Source organism: Vicugna pacos, chromosome 21 (genome assembly GCF_048564905.1).
Source record: "Vicugna pacos chromosome 21, VicPac4, whole genome shotgun sequence".
NCBI classification, from domain to species: domain Eukaryota; kingdom Metazoa; phylum Chordata; class Mammalia; order Artiodactyla; family Camelidae; genus Vicugna; species Vicugna pacos.
The window spans coordinates 9,628,057-9,647,416 of NC_133007.1; the positions used below are offsets into that span (position 1 = coordinate 9,628,057).

At 46.0% G+C, this 19,360-nt stretch overlaps 1 protein-coding gene across 1 annotated transcript in view; it reads right to left on the reverse strand.

Annotated features, from left to right (window-relative positions):
* The window catches only part of BRINP2 (BMP/retinoic acid inducible neural specific 2), a 50,087-nt gene extending 31,193 nt beyond the window's left edge, over positions 1–18,894 (reverse strand). Inside the window, exon 1 of the mRNA XM_015235425.3 lies at positions 18,626–18,894. Coding sequence (XP_015090911.1) covers positions 18,626–18,894 — 269 coding nt within the window. The remainder of the gene's footprint in view (positions 1–18,625) is intronic.
* Positions 18,895–19,360: the final 466 nt, after the last annotated feature.

Sequence of the window (19,360 nt, forward strand, 5' to 3'; positions counted from 1 at the left end):
TGCTCACTCAGGCAGCAGTTCTTGGAAGAGATTCTGGGACTCCCTGAGAGGTTGGGGAAAAGCCTTAAGGTTGCCACAGAGCCCAGGATGCTCAGCTTCAAGGTGTTGAAAACAATGGCAGAAATGTTAGAGCAGGCAGACAGCTAGATATGAGCAGAGTAAGTGGGGGCATGAATCAAATGGCAGGAATAACAGGGGTCCTCGGGCAGACAGAGAAAAGCAGGGACCTATGGCTGATAAGAAACCACACATTTGGGGTTGACAAGTGTCCTAGAGGCAGACAAAGCAAGGTGGGATAAGGCAGGAATCTCAAGTGTGTGAATGTAGCCTTTTGCTCATTACACCCTCACTGCAATACAATGAACCTTGCAGATAAGGAGTGCCCATCACACAGCGACGCCATGACACTTCCGATCCAGACTAAGCAAGGACAAAAATCCCTCCTGCCCTCAGGAAGGTGGAGCTGGGATGAAGACCAGGGAGAATGACCCCAAACCCTTCCCTCTCATGATTATTCCACCCCTTCATTTTTACACCCTATGTAACCAGCTTGCCAAAGAAACTCAGGGCAGCTGTGCACCTGAGTCCTCCTGTTCACCCCTTGGGAACACACCGTGACTCAATGAATCCTCACTTTGCTTTCTTGATCTCCACATCTCATCTGAATTCTTTCTGCGAGGAGACAAGAACCTACCTTCCAGTAACAGAAAGAGTGAAGTGTTGTGTTCGGGAAGGCCGCCCTCTCTAGTCTTTAGCTCCCCTGATCTATTTCCAACAACCTCTGTTTTGGTGGCACCTCCTCCAAACCTTTTAGGGTTGAAAGGAACTGGGGTATCATTCTCTGCAAGGTGGTCTGGACATGAACCACACGTGTAAGGGAAAAATATGACTGATTTTCCTTGAAAAATGAAGGAAGACACAGGACAGGTCATTAAATAAAATATTTAAGAACTCTGGAGCAAAAAAAGATGGCTTGGCCTTAAGCCAAGGACAAAAATAGGTTTCTTGTCATTTTTCCTCTGACTTGACTTTGTCTATGTAAACTGTCAGCCAGTGACCATGGGGAAATTTCTCAATACCAACCGGCTCTAGCACTAACATCTTTACTCTCAGAGCCCACCTTTCTCCTGGAGAATTACCTTTTCCCACCTAGCTAGAGACTTCCCAGTTCGACACAGGAGTCTCAGTGAACCCCGCTGAATGCTGGACTGCTGATTTACCCGGAAGACTTCCAGACCCAAAGCAGCCTTCTCTGTCTTCATATGCATTCGGGGCTACAGCTCTCTTCATGGAATGCAACCCATCAAGCTAAGACATTACCCAGTTTTTTTTTCCCATATGGCTCACACTCTTTGTCTTAGAAAATCCACACGAAGGAATTGCTAAGCCAATACACACACAGAGGGACGCCAGCTGTCCACCTGGGTGGCTCAGCTAGGATGGCTTCCTGTTCTCGAGCGGGGTGTTTTAGAGGCTGAGGGCTAGACATGCTTTGGTCCCGCATAGGAGGCAGTATTTCTAGACGCGTCACATCAGGAGACTTCTAGCTCAACAACAGATTACTGTAACGTACTTGGCTGTTAGAGTCTTTATGGCTATAATGAATAAGACATGATTAATCTGAACTCTAAAAAGAAATTATAATGAAAACCATTATCTCTTATATGGATATAGAGCTTTCCTTTAGTTTTGTGTAAAAAAAACCCACTGTACATAGTTTTTACACAAGCTCAACAATTTGATCAATACAAGGACCACGAGAAAGAGGAAGTGGAGTTACCATGACTCAACTATGAACCTTTTCGATGATAACAAACGAAGAGACAGAAACTGAGAAACTGGGAAAAGTGACCAATTCTTAGCTGATCAGTGGTGGAGTTTGAGAACCCAAGCCATTGCTACAAATGATTTTCTGCCTTTCTCTATGACCTGTGCTCAAGTTCAGAGACCACTGTACACTTCTGTCACACATCCCAGGAAATTCTTTTGCCTCGCTGACCACTGTGGCTGGGAGAAATCCCCAGGCAGAACGACTTCAACCCAGGGGTGTTTGGTTAAATAATATCTCGGCCCCTGCAACTCTAGCAGGCATAAGAGCAGAAGGAAGGCCAGCCCGCCGAGTGCCCCGGTGCCCGGGTCCTTCCCACTGGAAGAATTCAAGAAGCCTGGCGTGGAGGTAATTTAGCAGCCTGCTGTGTTCTCAAACAACGGCCCGTAAACAATGATTGGCCAATTTCATTCTAATCTTCCCAATTTTGCTCTAATTAAAATCAAGCTGTAGCTTTCAAACAGTTTAATTAAGGCTGATTGGGAGAAATGGGGAGGGGAGACTCAAGCTTAAAGGAGGAGGAAGAGATTGCTGTTGGGCGAATCTCGCACTGCCCGGTTGGGGCTGGGGAGCTTGGACAGGGCACTGAGAGTGGTGTGTTTGTAGCATCAACATGACATGCAGCAGACACATTGGAATGAAGGATCAGTGAGTCTGTGAGACCAGAAGGAAAGAAAGGGGCTGATACCTGTGTTTTCCGAGGCACAGAAAACCTGCCCTCCCTCCCAACCCGCTCCCCACAGCTCATCTGCTGGCGGAGAAAATGGTTTTGTTCGCTACTTTTCACCTCCCGCGTGCTTGTCTTTGTTCAGCAAGCTGACAGCTCACGCCAGGTTTCTCCCCAGCAAATGTCCATGGGCTTCTCATTATCCACTTAACCCCAGGAGAATTCCCTCAGACTGGCGGTTCCTTCCTCTATTCGACAAGTTTATTCCTTTTGCAATGAGATAGCCCTTCTGGTATCTGGGAGCATTTACTTTTTATATCAGCCACTCTTCCTTGGATTAACTATTTTTAGTTCCTCCGGTACAGTTTGCAGATCCCAAGGCCTGGTGCTTTAACCTTCTCTGCCTGCAATCTAGCTTGTCCATGTACTTCTTTTCAAAGATGGCAACCAAAATTAAACCCAATCTAGCAGATGTGTTCTGAGCCACCGGGAGTGCACTAGGATACAATCTCTGAATACATCATTATCATCAGCAGTACAACTATCATCACAGTGTCAGTTTACTGAGCCCCTGTGTTGCCAGTCATGGGACTGGATGCTTTACATTTTTTTAATCATCACCATAGTCTCGCAAATGTCAGTGTGGTGGACTGAATCCTCATTCTCGCCTGTATTAGAATGCCCTTTGACATGTAACTGTGCAGTACCACTCACTGATACGAATGGAATTTATTTCCCTCCCCCATAGACAACGGGCTTGGCTATGTGACTTTGCTTTGGACAAAGGATAGGGAGAGAAGTGACAGAGTGCCAATTCTGGGCCCCAGATGGCATGTTTTCACTCTCTCTCTTGCATCCCTGCCCTCACCAGGAGAATTGCTCCCCCCATGGACCTGCAAGGTGCTGCCCTTGCAGCCTGAGACCCGGAATAAACATCTTTGGAGTAAAGACCTAGTGGCGCCCTTGCAGACCCTCAACCTGAAGCATAGCTAACTCAGTCAATCTACAGACGCATGAGGAAGACAAATGATTTTGGTTTTAAGCTACTGAGTTGGGGGGGGATATTTTTATATCCATAATTGTGGTAATAATCAATGGATACACTGATTTACACCACAAGCTTAAGTCTGATTTTATAGCTGAGCTGGCTGAGAGTCAGATAATTTAAGTACCTTAGTCAAGGACACATACCAACCCAAAGTGAAGACAGTGATGATTTTTCTACTCTACATATTTCCTTTAATAATGCACCTGAATATTGCATTCCTTTTTTTTTTTTGAGACAAAATTCTTGGCTAACAGTAAATCTTTTGGCCAACCAGACTCCCCCATTTTTCCAACCCCAGATATTTTTCCCCATGGCTAATCCAGGACCCCTGTACCCTATATTTATGAAGTTGACGTTTTGAACTTAAATTTAGGGCTTTGTATTTCCCCTCTTCTGGCATCTCACCCCTTGTGGCAGACTGGGAAGTTGTTCTCTAAGCTATTTCATTTTCCTCCTGTGCCCACAGGTAATTTTCCCCGGCTTCCTCTGCGTTTAAGTAGAGCCATGTGACAGAGCCACTAGGTGAACCCAGGCCTAGCCCATAAGACTCCCTAAGACTCCCCATGAAATCTTTCATGCTTGCTCTCACTCTGTCTCTCTTTCCTTGTCTACCAGGATTCCAAGCGAACTCTGAGGTCCAAGGTGATGGCAGAGGGACCAAAAAGAAGGAGTCTTAGTCCTGAATGACTTCATGAAGCAATCTCCTTTTAACCCTACCATAAATTGCATTGGACATGAGCAAAAAAATTAACTTGCATTACATCGCTGAGATTTGGGGACCATTTGTTCCAGCAGTTAGCCTCCTCTGACTAATTCTGCCTTGATCATGTCAATCTCACAGTGCAGCCTGGCCAAATAACCTTCACTCTTGAAATGACTGTCCATAAGGCCCCCTTTCAATAACCTGGTTTTATTGCCTATGTGGTCAGACATCCACAGCTCAGTAATATTCCCGTATCAGGTATCTCTTGCTCTTGTAAGTCTAGTTGGAAATGGTGCTGGTCTTGAGACCTTGACTGTAACGCTATGGGATTGTGGTGGATGAGTTGTGTTCTACAGGGAAGGTACCTGTCACTGTTAAGGATTTATTCTGGACTATCTGTAACTATAAAATCAGTGAATAGATTAACTCAGGCTACAGTTAGGGAGAAGACTATGTAGATTCTAAGCAATAAATCTGGTTAATGCATGAAGACTGCAGTTGAAAGAGTTTGATAGACTGAGACTTCCCCTTCTTTGTTTTCTCTTTCTCAATCAATCTCTCTGTATTTTCTCTTCCTTCCTCTTCTCCAGATTTGCCACTCTATTGCCCCCCCATATTTATTCTCAGGAGACCACTCACAAAAAAGAACGTCTTTATCATAAAATAAACCAAATTCATGTTTTAGCTATTATCAAATAATCCCATAAGGTCCTATTATTCTGCCCATTTGACTGATGAGAAATATGAGGCTCAGAAGCAAAATAACTTGTACAAGGTCACACAGCTGGAAGCAGGAGAAATTCAATTTAAACCCACATAGTAGGATTCTAGAGCCTGGAACCTCAACCCTTTGCTTTCTGCTTCATCTGAGTCAGTCCCAGAATCTTACTCTTAATGAATGACTTCATTCTCTTATTATATCATTACATGTGGCAGACATAGTACGGGGGTCTGGAGACATAAAGATGAAATAAAACTTTTTTTTTTTTTTTTTTTTTTTTTGCCTAGAGGAGCTCAGAGCCAAGTGAAGAGCAAACAGAGATAGTCAAATAAATAATTAATTAACTGCACAAAATGAGTTCCCTAGCAGAAGTATGAACCGACTGATGGGGAATCATAAGTAGGAATAACTAACTCACTTGCAGGAGCCAAGGAAGACTTCACAGAGAGGTAATGTTTAAATGGGTTTGCAAGGTGAGGAGGAGCTCAGCTGGCAGAGAACATGGAAAGGGCTTTGCAGGAAGGGGAAATGGGACATGGAAAGACACATGGGATCTAAACAGGCCTCTGTGTCTGGGCAAATCTGGGGATGCTCACCGAGACAGGAACAGAGAAGCAGCAGGAAGAAAGGGTGGGGCATTATCAGTGGCACAGGGTCCATAATCAAGGACTATTTGTTGCAGTAGTGAATGGATGGATTTAGAGGAGACTTTAATGCGAGGACAACACATGTGGGTTTTATCCTTTGGGTAGAGAGGGACCAACAGAGGATTTTAGGCAGGTTGGATTGGAGAAGAGAGAAAAGGCCAAGTGGTCAATGATGAAGCCAGGACAAGAGAGAAGAGGCTGGCTTTGAAAGACAGTCCTGAGACAGAAGCCCCACAACTCAGATGGAAGATGGGGATGGGGAAGAGGCAGGGGTTACAGTGGCCAGGTGGCTGCTCATTCCAGGAAGCTCAGCAAAGAATACAGGAGATATGCTAAGTGTAGTTGGAACCATGAGGGCAGTTCTGGTTATGATTTTACCACCAGCTAGGTCTAGCTGTACGAAACCAAATCAAGAGGGGGATGAGATTCTTTGCAAAGCTGAGAAAAAAGCTAGGATATTTTTCTCCTACAATTCACTTGGATGAAAAACCTATATTCTCTCACCATAAACCCAGAACATATTTCCAACTTCCCTTGTAGAACTGATGCTTCGGGTCCAGAGCAGAGTCACCACATTTTCTGAGGTGTGCCAGTGACCTAGAACTACCATCACTAATTTTCAAGAACTGCACAGAACACAAGAAGTGAGAGAAGTCCGTGGAGAGCAAAATGCTGGGTCTAAGAAATGTCAGAATAGGGAACTGGTACTGATCCTCGACAAACTTTGTAAGGATTTTGAAAGGTACGAGGAAGCAAGCTTTCTAGGAGCCAGAACTGGTTTAGGAAGAAAATCTTATGTCAACATCAATTTCTTATTTATTATCTCTTTCCTTGTTCACCAGGACCCAGAGGGGAACTCTGAGGCCTTAGGTGATGACAAAGTGACTGGATAGAAGGAGTCATGGTCCTGAATGATTTCATGAAGATGAAAGATGGAAAAGGAAGAGTTGAGAAAAAAAGAAACAAGGACAGTTTGAGAGAGAGAATGTGAGAGGAGAGGAAAGGGAGAGAAAAGAACCTCTGGAGGGAAGCCACAGCCTGCTGACAAATCTCAGAATCAGGGGAAATAAGAACTGTCTTCAAATACCTGGAGACCTGTTGTGAAGAAGAGGTGTAGAGACTTATTCTGGAGAAAGAGGAGACCGCAGAGTCAGGACCAATACGTGGAATTATGGAAAGAAAGACTGAGATTCAATTTCACAAAGATCTACATAGCATCTGCGGCTGTTGAATAGAAATCGGCTTAGAGACAGGCAGGACTGGGTCTGCCCATGCCAAGGCTGCCTGACCACCTTCCTGGGGATTTGCAGAGTGGCTGTCTGCCTCTGGTAGGAAGTAAATGACTTTAAAGTTTCCTTCTGGAACCCTCCTACACTGTTGGCGGTAATGTAAATTGGTGCAGCCACTACGGAGAACAGTATGGAGGTTCCTTAAAAAAAAAAACTGTAAGACTTACCATATGATCCAGCAATCCCACTCCTGGGCATATACCCGGAGAAAAACGCTAATTCAAAAAGATACATGCACCGCAATATTCATAATAGCATTATTTACAATAGCCACGGCATGAGAGCAACCTAAATGCCCATCGACAGATGACTGGATAAAGAAGTTATGGTATATTTATACAATGAGATACTTACTCAGCCATAAAAAAAATGAAATAATACCATTTGAAGCAACATGGATGGACCCAGAGATTATCACAGTAAATGAATTAAGTCAGACAGAGAAAGACAAACATCATATGACACCACTTATATACGAGTTCTAAAAAATGATACAAATGACCTTTTTTGCAAAACAGAAACATACTCACAGACATATAAGACAAATCTATGGTTACCAAAGGGGAAGTGGGGAAGAGGGACAAATTAGGAGTTTGGGAGTAGTAGAAACAGACTACTATATATAAAATAGATAAACAACAAGGTCCTACTGAATAGCACTGGGAACTATACTGAATAGCTTGTAATAAACTACAATGGAAAAGAATCTGAACAAGAATGTGTGTGTGTGTGTGTGTGTGTATTAATTATATATGTCTGTGTGTATTTATGAAACTGAATCACTTTGCTATACACCAGAAACTAACACAACATTGTAAATCAACTATACGTCAATAAAAAATGAAAAAGTTTCCTTCTAATTCACAGATTCAAGCACCGTGGTTCTGCTCTGCATCCCACGCTGTCAGGCTTCCTTGCATCCTCATACACTGTCTTTGCAAACCTGGCCTCCTTTTCCAAGCCAGCCACTAAATCTGTGGTTCCCTGATTTAGTCTCCTGGCCTGCAGGTACCAAAATGGACACCGCCCTACTTGGTGGTAACAGAAGGCAAAGGAATGTTCTATCAGCCTCCAGAGTCTCATTTCTTCTATCAAGTCCCGTTGGAGCATGAGTTTCCAGATGACTGAGGCTGACACTCAAGGACTTGCGCAGCCCCCCTTCCTCTCCACACGGCCTTTATCAGGCTCACACTTCAGAAAACAAAGAGAACCCAGCTAAGCACGGGCCGGCTCACCACGCTACAGTTTGCCTCTGTTACTAGTGAACCAACTATGTAACCCTTGTCGAGGGATCATTAGGTGTTTAGGTGCCTCCGTGGATCCAGATCTCACTCCCCAAAGAGTCTTCTTGTCTGTTCCTCCTTCGTCACTAGCACGTCCCCAGGTAAGGCCCAGGCTCTCCGGGCATACGAGGGAAACAAGAATTCCCCCGGGCGTGGAGCTGGTAACGAAGGACTTGGTGCAGCGCTGGGTCTGGCTACCTCATTTGTCTCCCATTGGGGCCTCCTGCCTGGCCAGTGAGACTTCTTGTTCACCCCGACTCATTCTGACATCCAGAGCTTGTTTGTTCTTTGCAGGGGGAGGGAGAAAGAAACACATTTCTGGGCTCAGGGGAGAGCCTGATGGTGGCATGGTGGCATGGTGGCATGGTGGCAGAACCAGGGAGCATTAAACAGGTGCAAAGGGGCAAACGCGGAAGGCAGAGGATCTGTCTGAGATTCCTGCATCCTCCCTAAGCCGTGTCCCTGGTATAGCAGCCCTAATCTGCCCACACCTAGACCTACGAAGCCTAAAACTGCCTTGGGAATCTCAGCCCCTAGGTGAGATTCACTGCTTCACTGCTTCATCTGACTCCATGATGTGCTGTGGATGCAAAGGGCAAGTGGGAGTGACCCAGAGCGTATTCCAATCTTGCACGATAAGAAACTCCAAATTTGCAAAGAAGTCCAGTATGACTGAAACATTTGGCTGTACACCAGAAATTGATACAACATTGTAAATTAAATAATTTTTTAAAATTTAAAATTATTTTTTAAATTAAATTGTTTTAAATAAAATACTCCAATAAGCAGACGTTATTTGCATCACCCAAGTGTCTTCTGGCTGTATGAAAATATTCCTTGAAACATAAGTCATTTCCAAGCAGATATGTTTGCTTATAAACCAGCAGTTACCTGATCCTGAAGTCAGGGGCTAGAGACAGGCTTAGCACTGAATTTTTATAAGCCACTGCCAGGCAAAAAATAAGATACTGCATTTTGGAAATGGCATTAAGTGTCCTTCCAGGAGAGGATTCGATTTACGGAAATTCGATTCACCACTGCACCCTTACAGAAATACACCAGCAGGGCATGGCCAACACATACAAAATTTACTGTGGGTGAACTGCTTCAGGAAGGTTCATTTGCAGCTTCCTCCCACTAAGGGTTCCCCGGAGCCCAAGTGCAGTTGGAGAACTCTGGTGCAAACAGAGGACTGCAGGATCTTTGAGTGGGATGGGACAGCTTCCAGCCCCTTGAGACCCATTTTCTGCAGGCCCAAGATCTGCTTGAACACCAGAAGGACGAGTAGGAGGCGCAGAGACCAAAGCTGGTTACAACTGGAGGCACCATTTCACTTGGAGCATTAAGAATCCCCGGCTCAGATCTGATTCAATGTATTTGATTCAATAATAATCATTTAATGGTCAGACTGAGATCCTTATTGTAAGGATTAAGTGCTGGCTCTTCCTCTTACCAGTTGTGTGTTAGGCTCTAAAACGCAGTGTCTTCAAGTGTAAAGTATGCATACAAGGAGCATCTCCCTTGTAAAGCTCTCAGAATAACTTTAGCCTATACGTAGACAGAGCACCATGCACTTAGTAAAATGGTGAGTATATTACGAATACTCAACATCTATAGCTATTAATTACTGTTACTAGTATTTCACAATATAGAAGGAATACTTTGCTTTCCTCTCCTAAGTTATGTATTTGCCCTCCCAGAACAACCTATTGTCTTTGCCTCCTTACTCCTTCCATCCATGACGAAATTGCGGAGATGGGGGAGAGCCTGTTGTCCTGTGGTCCACATTTCAATGCAGTGTAAGTCAATGCCTTGGGATCCCTGCTCACAAGATCCTTCCGTCTCTTGGACATCCACGCCCTGCAGCTGACAGTTCCTCCGAGGGATTTCCCCTCTTCCTCGGTGGAGCTCCACCTGAGGCCACCTGCCCAGCCCATCCGCAGTATCCAGTGATGCCTTCTCCAGCACTGAGGATTGTGCAGATCAGTCCAACAGACCCAAAGGCTCTTTAATCTGAGTCAGGGATGGATTGTGGGGTAGAAATCCTCGTCTCAGACTTGGGTCCAGACTTTCACCTCCAGCTCAGCTTTTTGGTAATAAACCTGTTCCACTAGCTTCGAGCACACTCACCTGTTTCTAACCCTGGAGAAGATGGATGATTGGCCCGAGAACCCAGCTCCTCACCCATAGCGCTCTGCACCGCTTCACAGACCGCAGCCCACTTCCAACCACTTGCTCCCACGGGTCTGTCTTCCTTGAGGGCAGAGCTTCCCGAGGCCTGGGCTGTGTCTTGTTCACGGCTGTTTCCTCAGCACTTCGGGCGTGGCCAGCACACAAAGACACTCAATAAACACGCCATGAGTGAATCGATGCCCCACCACACGTTCTAGGCTACGTGGGCTGAAACAATTTTCTTGTGGGAGATGTGGGAAGCCCTGAGGTGGGATAAATGTGGCAGAAGCTGAATAAAGGGGAAAAAATTGAGAATCCCTGACCCAGAAAAAGCTCTTCTCTTGAGGAGAAAAAGGAAAAAAAATGAAAAGACCACGTGGCTAGCCAGTATCCCTGTCTGCCTGCATCTGTGTCATGATGGTTTCCAGATGAAGCCTACCTCACTTCTTTCTACATAGACACGTCTCTAAGTAGCCATTCATTCATGAATAAAATTAATTATTTCTCAAAGCAAAAATTAATCCTCTTTTTCTCTGCCTGACTGACTCAAGATCTCTCTACTAAATCTCATCGGAAAACAAAACTGATGTAGCTCTCTCCCCTTGGCCTTCCTGGATTTTCCCTGAATTTCCTGCACATTTTTATTTTTACAGACCATCTTTGCAATCCTATTTCAAGCCCGGTGGATGACTTGGAAAGAGCCCCAAAACACAGCGGAAAATTTGGGGCAAGAGTCATTTTGTCCTGGGGGAAGGCAAGACTGACATCCTGAGAATTCATTCTGATATGGCATCCAGGGAGCAAATCTATCCATCAGTCACCGAGAATGTGCTAAATATCTTCTTCTCCCCAGAGCTTGAGACGCTACATTCCAGTCTGGTTTTCCGTGTGTGTGCTGTCACTCAAACTGGACAGCTGAATTCCTGGTAATCAGTAAAGCCCTGTTTTCTGTATCTTGTGTAGCCCGCTACAATGCCCAGAATAATGCTTTCCAGAAGGCAGATGCTCTGTAAATATTGCAAGAGGACCAAGTGAGCAAACACACAGTGTGGGGAGCGTATTCTGAATTCAATTTTTTAAGCATATACGATGCTGGATTTCAGCTGAACTAGTGGCTTGATAAAACCTTAAAGACTGCTTACCATTTTCTCACCAGGTGAATATTCACACTCCATTTTACCAAGGTAGAAATGCAAAGAATTGCCTTTGGTCCTACCTTCTCCAGATATGCAATTACTTTTAATTCATTTTACTCACTGCTAATGCAGGGAAAAATCCCATGCCCCCTCCAGGTGAGAGGTTTTTAAAATTGCATCCTGGAAGAGGTCAGTGTCTAAGAGATGCTTTTTTGCCTTTTGGAGGAACCAGATATGGCAGAAAGAACACAGCAGAGCAGAGCGGGTGAACAAGGGACACAGCCACATGCTTCTCGGCATTTACGCTGGACACACAGACGGGCTGCTCGGATTCTAAAGCGCACCTGTGCTCCCACACCTCTGGTTATTCTGCTCCTGTGTCTACAGCACCATTCCCCAAGCTCCCACCTGGAGGGTCTCCACTCAAACATCAGAGTCTGACCCAGGCATCCTCTTTTAAGCCCAGCTTTCCTGGCCCGTCTGTGCAGAGTAACCCAGCACTTTCTCCAAACGTACTTGTCTTTGTGTACTTTGTACACAACAATACTCAATAAACATGTCATGAGTGAATCAATGCCCCACCACATGCCACTTGCTGTTCTAAGCAGATCAGGACCTGTGTCCTCCCTGGTCATGGTTTATTATCAGAATCTGGTAGAAGCATAAGCAGGGGTGGCCTTCAATAAAACAGACTGAAAGAACGCTGCTCCTCTTACGATCCTGAATCCTAGTTGTTGGTCTCTGCGCTGTTTCTCCCTGCTCCAAGAGAGTAGAACCCCTCTCCTCTGCAGAGGTCGGTTGCCCTGCTGTTGCGTTTCCATGGCAGAGATGGAGACAGGACGCTGCACAAAGATGAGGATGTGCAAGCCCCTATTCAAGGGCCCACGTGCCCTTGCAAGGTTCGTCATCCAGACGCTGCTGGAATAGAATTCCTTGGGTGAAGGCCTTCTGCTAGGTCGACAGCCTTGAACAGATATCCTGTGTCAGGTATCCGGCTGTACATTTAGCCAGCACTGAACTCTTGATGAAAGCAAATTCTAGACATTTTGCTCTGTCCTCCTCTTACCTCCTCACTTCTATGGACTGAGAAATAGTACCTGTGCCCAGACTGCAGGCTCATTCCTCCGCGTTGCCGCCGATTTTGCTCTAATTTGTTTTGCTCTAGTTTGCTTATCCTTCCACCTCAGCAAACTCCCTTGCCAAAATACGAGCGCAGCGAGAAGGGCAGAGATCAACCAGTTTGCTCAGGTGATGGGCGCTTCTCCAGAAGAGCTCACCTCCACCCACGCCTGTCCCTTCCGCCGAAGAACCACGCTTCCCCCGCGGTGCCCTGCAGCCGCGCGATAACGCAGCCCTTCTCCACCGCTGGCGCGTAATGAACGCCCAGCCAATCACCGGGGTTCACCCGGGCCCACTGAGGTTGCCTTCGCTTGCCGCTTATTTATGTGGATTGTGATCTCTTAATTGGAGATGGTGCCTCTCCCAGGGTTCGCTGTTTATTCAAATCAGTGTTTGTTAAGTCTGTGAGACGTGGTCCGGATGATAAATCAGCTCTGGAGCTCCTTCTGTGATTGCTTCCACAGCTGCTCCCTGCCTCCTCACCTCTGCATGTCCCGGAAGGCACCCACAGGCCGGTTCTAGGCCCTCCGGCCTTTTCTGCTTTTAAACTTTTCTCCCAGCTGCTGGATCTATTCTTATGAGTTCATGTGCCTTGGCACTGGTAACTCCTAAATTTAACCTCCCCGACCACTATTGGACTTCATTTGTAACATTTCCTGTAAATATTCTTCCTACCTCAGATGCATCACCATGAAGCCTTCTGCCCCTCTCCACCCTGGTCATTCCTGCTCTCCTCTCCATCTCCCAAGCCCCGAGTGTAATCAAGCTCTAATGTCATACTGTTCATCGGGGCTCTTGTTAAAATGCAGATTCTGATTTGGTAGGTCTAGGGTGAGGCTCGAGGTTCTGTGATTTCTACAAGCTCTCGGGTAATGCCAATGCTGCTGGAGCAGTGTGGATAAGAGAGTTGGTTTTGCCTATTTCTCACTTCCTTCACCTATAAGCTATTGCCAAATCTTACTTTTCATCTGACGAATTACAAACAGGTTACTGTTTCTTAGAGTCATTGCTCTGGTGGCTGCTGAAAAGTTCTTTTTGCCTTAACTGCCTTCATTCACCACGTCATCTGACTCTATCTCTGGTTGCCTTGCTGGGTATTTTCAAATGCACCTGCTAAAACACGCCCATGCTTCTACACTGCCTCCCTTTGGGTACCGCTCCACCCTCTTGGTTTTAAGCTTTGTTCTACTTTGGTTCTCAAAATTTGCAAACTTTGCCTGGAACATGATCAGAATATAATGGTCTTTTGTCCCTATGAAGATATCTATTTATTTTATTTATTTTTGGTTTGTTTTTCTCCCTGAAGACTTCTAACATACCCCCAGATCCTTCCTTTCTGAAAGAGAGGCAGATAGAAATGGAGGTAATGATGCCGAAGGTCAATAATTTGGAATTCTACCTGCTGTTCTCCCACCCACGATATTATACTCATTGTTCTGTACAATTTCTAACTTTCTCTCTTAATTTTAATTTATTCTTTCCGAGTTTTAAGTGTTTCATCATAGTGGCTTGGATTTCTTCCAATTCCATGATTATCTCTCTATTAAAGCCTTAATACAAAAAGAAATTAAAAAAAAAAACCAGACTCCTCATTACTTTGATTTGTAGCAAAGAGAGAATGGAACATTACCGCTAGAGTGTTTCGAGAAACCATATTTACATTTGCATCAGCTCAATTTAGGTGCCTGATTAGGTTGCGTGTTATGATGAAGATGCACTTACCAGTCAAAGGGAAGTGGCGTGGTCTAGAGTAATGAGCAGGAGACTTCAAGTCAGGAGCTCTGAGTATTGTTTCTGGCGGTGACTGGCTACCTGTCTGACCTTGAACAAGTCCGTCTCACTGCCTTGAACCCTAATAGCTCCCATTAGCCTCACAGGGCTGCTGTGAGAGGTTGATCACTTAAGTGTTTGTTGCAGTGGGGGCTTTAGAGTGGAGGAAAGGCAGGTAGCTGGGGGTCACAAATGGAACTGGAGAACCTCTGCTCTTACAGCTCTTACTGCTAGCCTGTTATGAGGCAGTGTCTGAGAAGTGGGCTGATTACTCAGATCTTGGTCTGACCGGGCTTGATATGCTGAGAGGCTGGCTAATGGAATTTAAAAGCTTGCCAAAAATTGGATGAGATAGCCAAGCACACTGTGTTATTTAGTAAGGTTCAACATGAATGTATATTGTCTCTCTGCTTGCAATGGTGCCATCTTGACATTGTTCACGTCATCTCTGAGACCAAGGATCTGGCAGGGACCAGTGACCTGCTTCTGTAGGATGTCTTAAGGAAAGCCTGTTCAGTTGGCAATCCCTTACTTTAGGGGAAAGATCTGTACCTGCGGAGACTCTGAAACATGCTGGAAATGCTCCAGCTCTTTCTGGTAGCCCACAAGACCAGTAAGAGTGTGCCCCAGAGAAGATTCATTCATTCTCCCATCAGAGAGACAGACAGACAGAGTTAAAGTTAACATACTTTAAAAAGGAAAGCAAGAGAACATGTTTTTCCTCCTAATACAAGTTGTCACATGCTAAGCCCTCAGCAGATGTCATCACAAAGATGGCACCCATGGCTCTCACCTCATTATAATTTTCTCATTGGTTAATATTTGTTGAGGATACCCTAGTAATAGGTAATATTTATTAAGCATGCTTCTAAGTGTTCCACATCAATTAACTCACTTAATTTCATGTCAATCCATTAGGCGGGTGCTATTAGTGTCCTAATTTTACAAATAAGGAAATTGGGAAACAACGAAATTAAATAATTTGCCCAACATTACACAGCTAGTAAGCTGCAGCTCCAGGAATACAGCCCAGGTCATCTGGCTCCAGAACCTTCACTCGGAAGCACCTTTGCCTACAAGAATACAAACGTGAAATGGAGAGAGCAGCAGTCCCTGGGGACACACGGTTAGAGAGGCCAGAGCTCTTCTGGGACGACCAGTTATCTCCTCCAAGTGGGAGCACAATCTGATATCCAAGTAAGAATAGCTGGGATGTGGAGCTTAATATTAGAACATGGTTGTCTAATTGTTACAATGTTAGAAGGCAAGAAGGGTCTCTCTTCCGCTGTGCGAGAGAGCGTCATGTAATTCTGCACCAAATATTCTAGCCCCACTGGAAAGTCTTCTTCCCCCATCACGGTCCATCTCCTTCCTTATATAGAAAGCACATGCGGATGCCATCTGACTTTTAGGCACCAAAAGCTTTCTTACAGAATTGAATAAAAGACTAATTCTGTTCAAGATCCTATATTTTACCACAGATCATCTCTGACATTCTCTGCAAGCTTTTTCTCCCCCTGCCCTTCTGGACAAAACGCCCTTCTAGTCACTGGGGATGACCTTCAGTGGATATTTCACCAGTTTTCTGTGACCCCCTCTAGTTAGAGAAAGCAAGGTCTTGAACTTACCAGAGGGAACTGCCCCTAGAGACAAAAAGGGAAGGGATTAGAGCGAGTTCCCAGGGGGACAATACGGAGTCCTGCATTTCCATGAGTCCACCACTTTGCTTGAGAACTGGAGGCAGGACTCCCAGAATGCTCCGGGAGCAGCCGCAGGGGACCACTCTCTGGTCGTCCCACCAAGGGGTCGCAAATGAGAACGCCACAGTCCTGTTAGAATGACTAGTTACTGTTTCCCCAAGTACAGGTTCATGTGCAATAAGTGACCCCAGAGAAACAGACTGGCACATGGTAAGAGTCTGTCACATTAAATGATCAAAAAACCATTACTGCCTGATAGAACGGTGGACGGCGCACAGTGATTACAGACACTCCCCACAGGCCAGCTCCGAGCGGCCACTCAGGCATTTGGGGGCTGCCAGGCTTGGGGCTGGGGCTTGATGGGAAGAAAAACCTATTGAGGGGAGAAGGAAACTGGCGCTTCACCCCCAATAGCCCTTTGATGTGAACGGTGGTGTTGGGATTCCCAGCCTAACGTTTTAGTTCCAATATACTTTAAATATATATATATATATATATATATATATATTTTTTTTTTTTTGGTGACAACAGTGTTTTTGAAAGATCTGGGATAAACTAAACAGTCTGAGATAAGTTCAGTCTTGTTTTCCTGGACTGAAAGGATTCACTACATAAATACATTCTAGGGTGGATGTTCTCTCTCTCTCTCTCTTTTTTGGGGGGTGGGGGGAGATGGAAAAAGAAATTCTTGGATAAAGAGGAATATCACCTGGAATGTGCCTTATGGAAAATTTGTGGGACGCAGTCTAGTGTCTTATACGTGTACTGAGAGTCGAGGTAACCTCTTCTGTCTGCCTACTTGTGCCGGAGCAGGTGTTAGCTCGGCCACTCCCAGCCTGAGCTGGCTGCTCTCTGCCTCAGTGGCCCTGTGTGAATTTCCACTCTAGTCTTTGGAGGAGAGCAGGGACCAGAGCCACTGAAGCAGACAGTGTGAACTGCAATCCCTTCTAAGGCCAGATTGGAAAGAAATGGCCTGAAAGGAGGGCAGGCTATTCCTGAGAGCAGGATTTTGTGACTACATACCTCTGCACCCATGAATACCTTGTCTTGGCCCTTTGTCTGCATCTGTGTATGGGATCCATGTACCAGCAGAACGGCCTCTGTAAACAGCTGCCCTTACCGTCTGGGAATCTCCTGGTGCTAAATACCTTAAAACCTGAAAACCTTATTCCTGAGAGCCTGTTCTAAACTAAATGGACTGCATGGTTACTGCAGAAGTTAAAAAAAAAAAACTCTCAGAAACAGAAAAATATAATTTCTTTAAGTATAATTTAAGAACCTAGACTCTGGAGTCTGACCACTTGGGAGCTAATTCTGCCTTCACTATTTGCTCTGTGCCCCTTAGCAAGTTCCTTAACGTCTCTGGACCCCAATTTCCTCATGTTGCAAAAGGGGAGAATAATTGTTCTTCCAACAGAGGATTGTTAGAAGCATTAAATGAGCTCACGTACGTAAGGCACGTAAAGTGCTGGGTCTAGCAAAAGGGCTGAAACCTTTAGCACATTCGTATGACTAGGAACGCATGGGCCCAAGGTTAGCAATAGCAACCTCTAGGTGCTAAAAGAATAGGTGACTTTCCAGCCTTGTTTCCCTTTGTACTTTTCATATAGTCTCTCCTCCCGCAGCACCCCCCCTCCTTTTTCATATATTCTTCCTCTGTGTGTGTGTGTCTCTCTCTCTTGCATTATAAATTAATCTGTAATCGGAAAATGAATGTCTTTGATAAAAGAAAAAAATTCCACCAAAGCTCCCAGGATTGTCTGAAGACTACGGTCAAAGTGAAGAGAAAGTGGGGGTGATGCTAAGTGGGCGAATGGGCAGAGGGATGAAAGGGAAGTTTGAACTCAGTGGTGCACTCCAGGGAACCCTGAGGTTCGCTGGATCGCCCGAGGTTGGGGTTTTGAGGAGCTTTTTGCTTTGGAAGTGCTGGTCCAGCAGCCAGGAATCTGTGCCTGCTTCATCCCTCCTCAGGTGGACCAGGCAGGTCCCATGTTTGACTTTCAGCTCTGAAGCACCTGAGGACGAGCCTGAAGGGCAGGGAAGGGCCAGCCCATTTCCATGCACAAAGCCCGCGGAGGCTGTGGTGCTGACCGGGGTGAGGGCAGGCTGGTCCCCGCCCCTGCTGGGCTCCCCCCACCTCTAAGGCAGGAGCTGGGGCTGCCCTTCCTTCATTTGCATGTCTAGGTAATTACAACTCATGAAAGTACCTCACCCATTAGTTAAAACTCGGCCCCAGCATTTGACTCTGACCTCCCGCAGCAGTGCGGGCCACATGCTGACGCGATGCCGCCTGATTTGTCCTCAATTTATAAGCAGCACAACCTATAAATAGAAACCCTTTTGCTAAGTTCCCCAGGAGGCATCAGCAGGTTTTCCAGCTTGCATGTGTTTTCTTCTTTCTTTTTTTTAAAAAGCCAACATGGCAGGCTTACTCTCCCCACCCGCGGTCCCTCCGCTATGCGCTCTGTGGCCTGCCAGCTGGCTGGGCGGCTGGGGCCGCGCGCACACACCCAGGCTGGGTTGCCGGGGAAGCCCCACTCACCTGTAGATCCTGTACCTGGTGGTGAAACCCTGGCGGTAGCGCTCCACGAAGTCGGCATACTCCTGCGCGCGGTGGAAGGGGCCCCGGTCTGTGAGCAGCCAGTCCAGGGGCGGCTGGCCGGCGGGGGAGGCACGATGCTCGGGGACCACGGCGGCCGCCGTGGCCGAGACAGCCAGCACCCAACCGGGGAGGCCCAGGGCCAGCAGGGTTGCCCACGGGGCCGCCGCCGGCCGGGGCCCTCTAAACCGAGTGCCGCACTGCCACCTCATGCTTCTCCCGGGAGGTTGGTTTCTTCATTCTCTCGCCACCCTCTCCCGCTCTGAGCCGCTCCTCCAGGACTCCTGGAACTGAAAAGCACAACACGGACATGTCAGTTGCACACCCCGGTCTGACCCCCAGGGCCTGTGAGCATCCAAGCGCGGTGGGCAGGACCCATTCTCCAAACCTTTGAGTAACACATCTCCGTTTTAGGCACCGAGCTAGGAGTTGATGTATATTTCATTTAATTCTTAAAACAATCACCATTTTAAGTGAAATAAGCTAGAAAGAGAAAGAAAAATATCACATGGTATCACTTACATGTGGAATCTAAAAAAAAAAAAGGACACGAATGAACTTATTTACAAAACAGAGACAGACTCACAGACATAGAAAACAAACTTATGGGAAAGGGAGTGGAAAGGAATAAATTGGTAGTTCGGGATCTGCAGATACTGACTACTATATATAAAACAG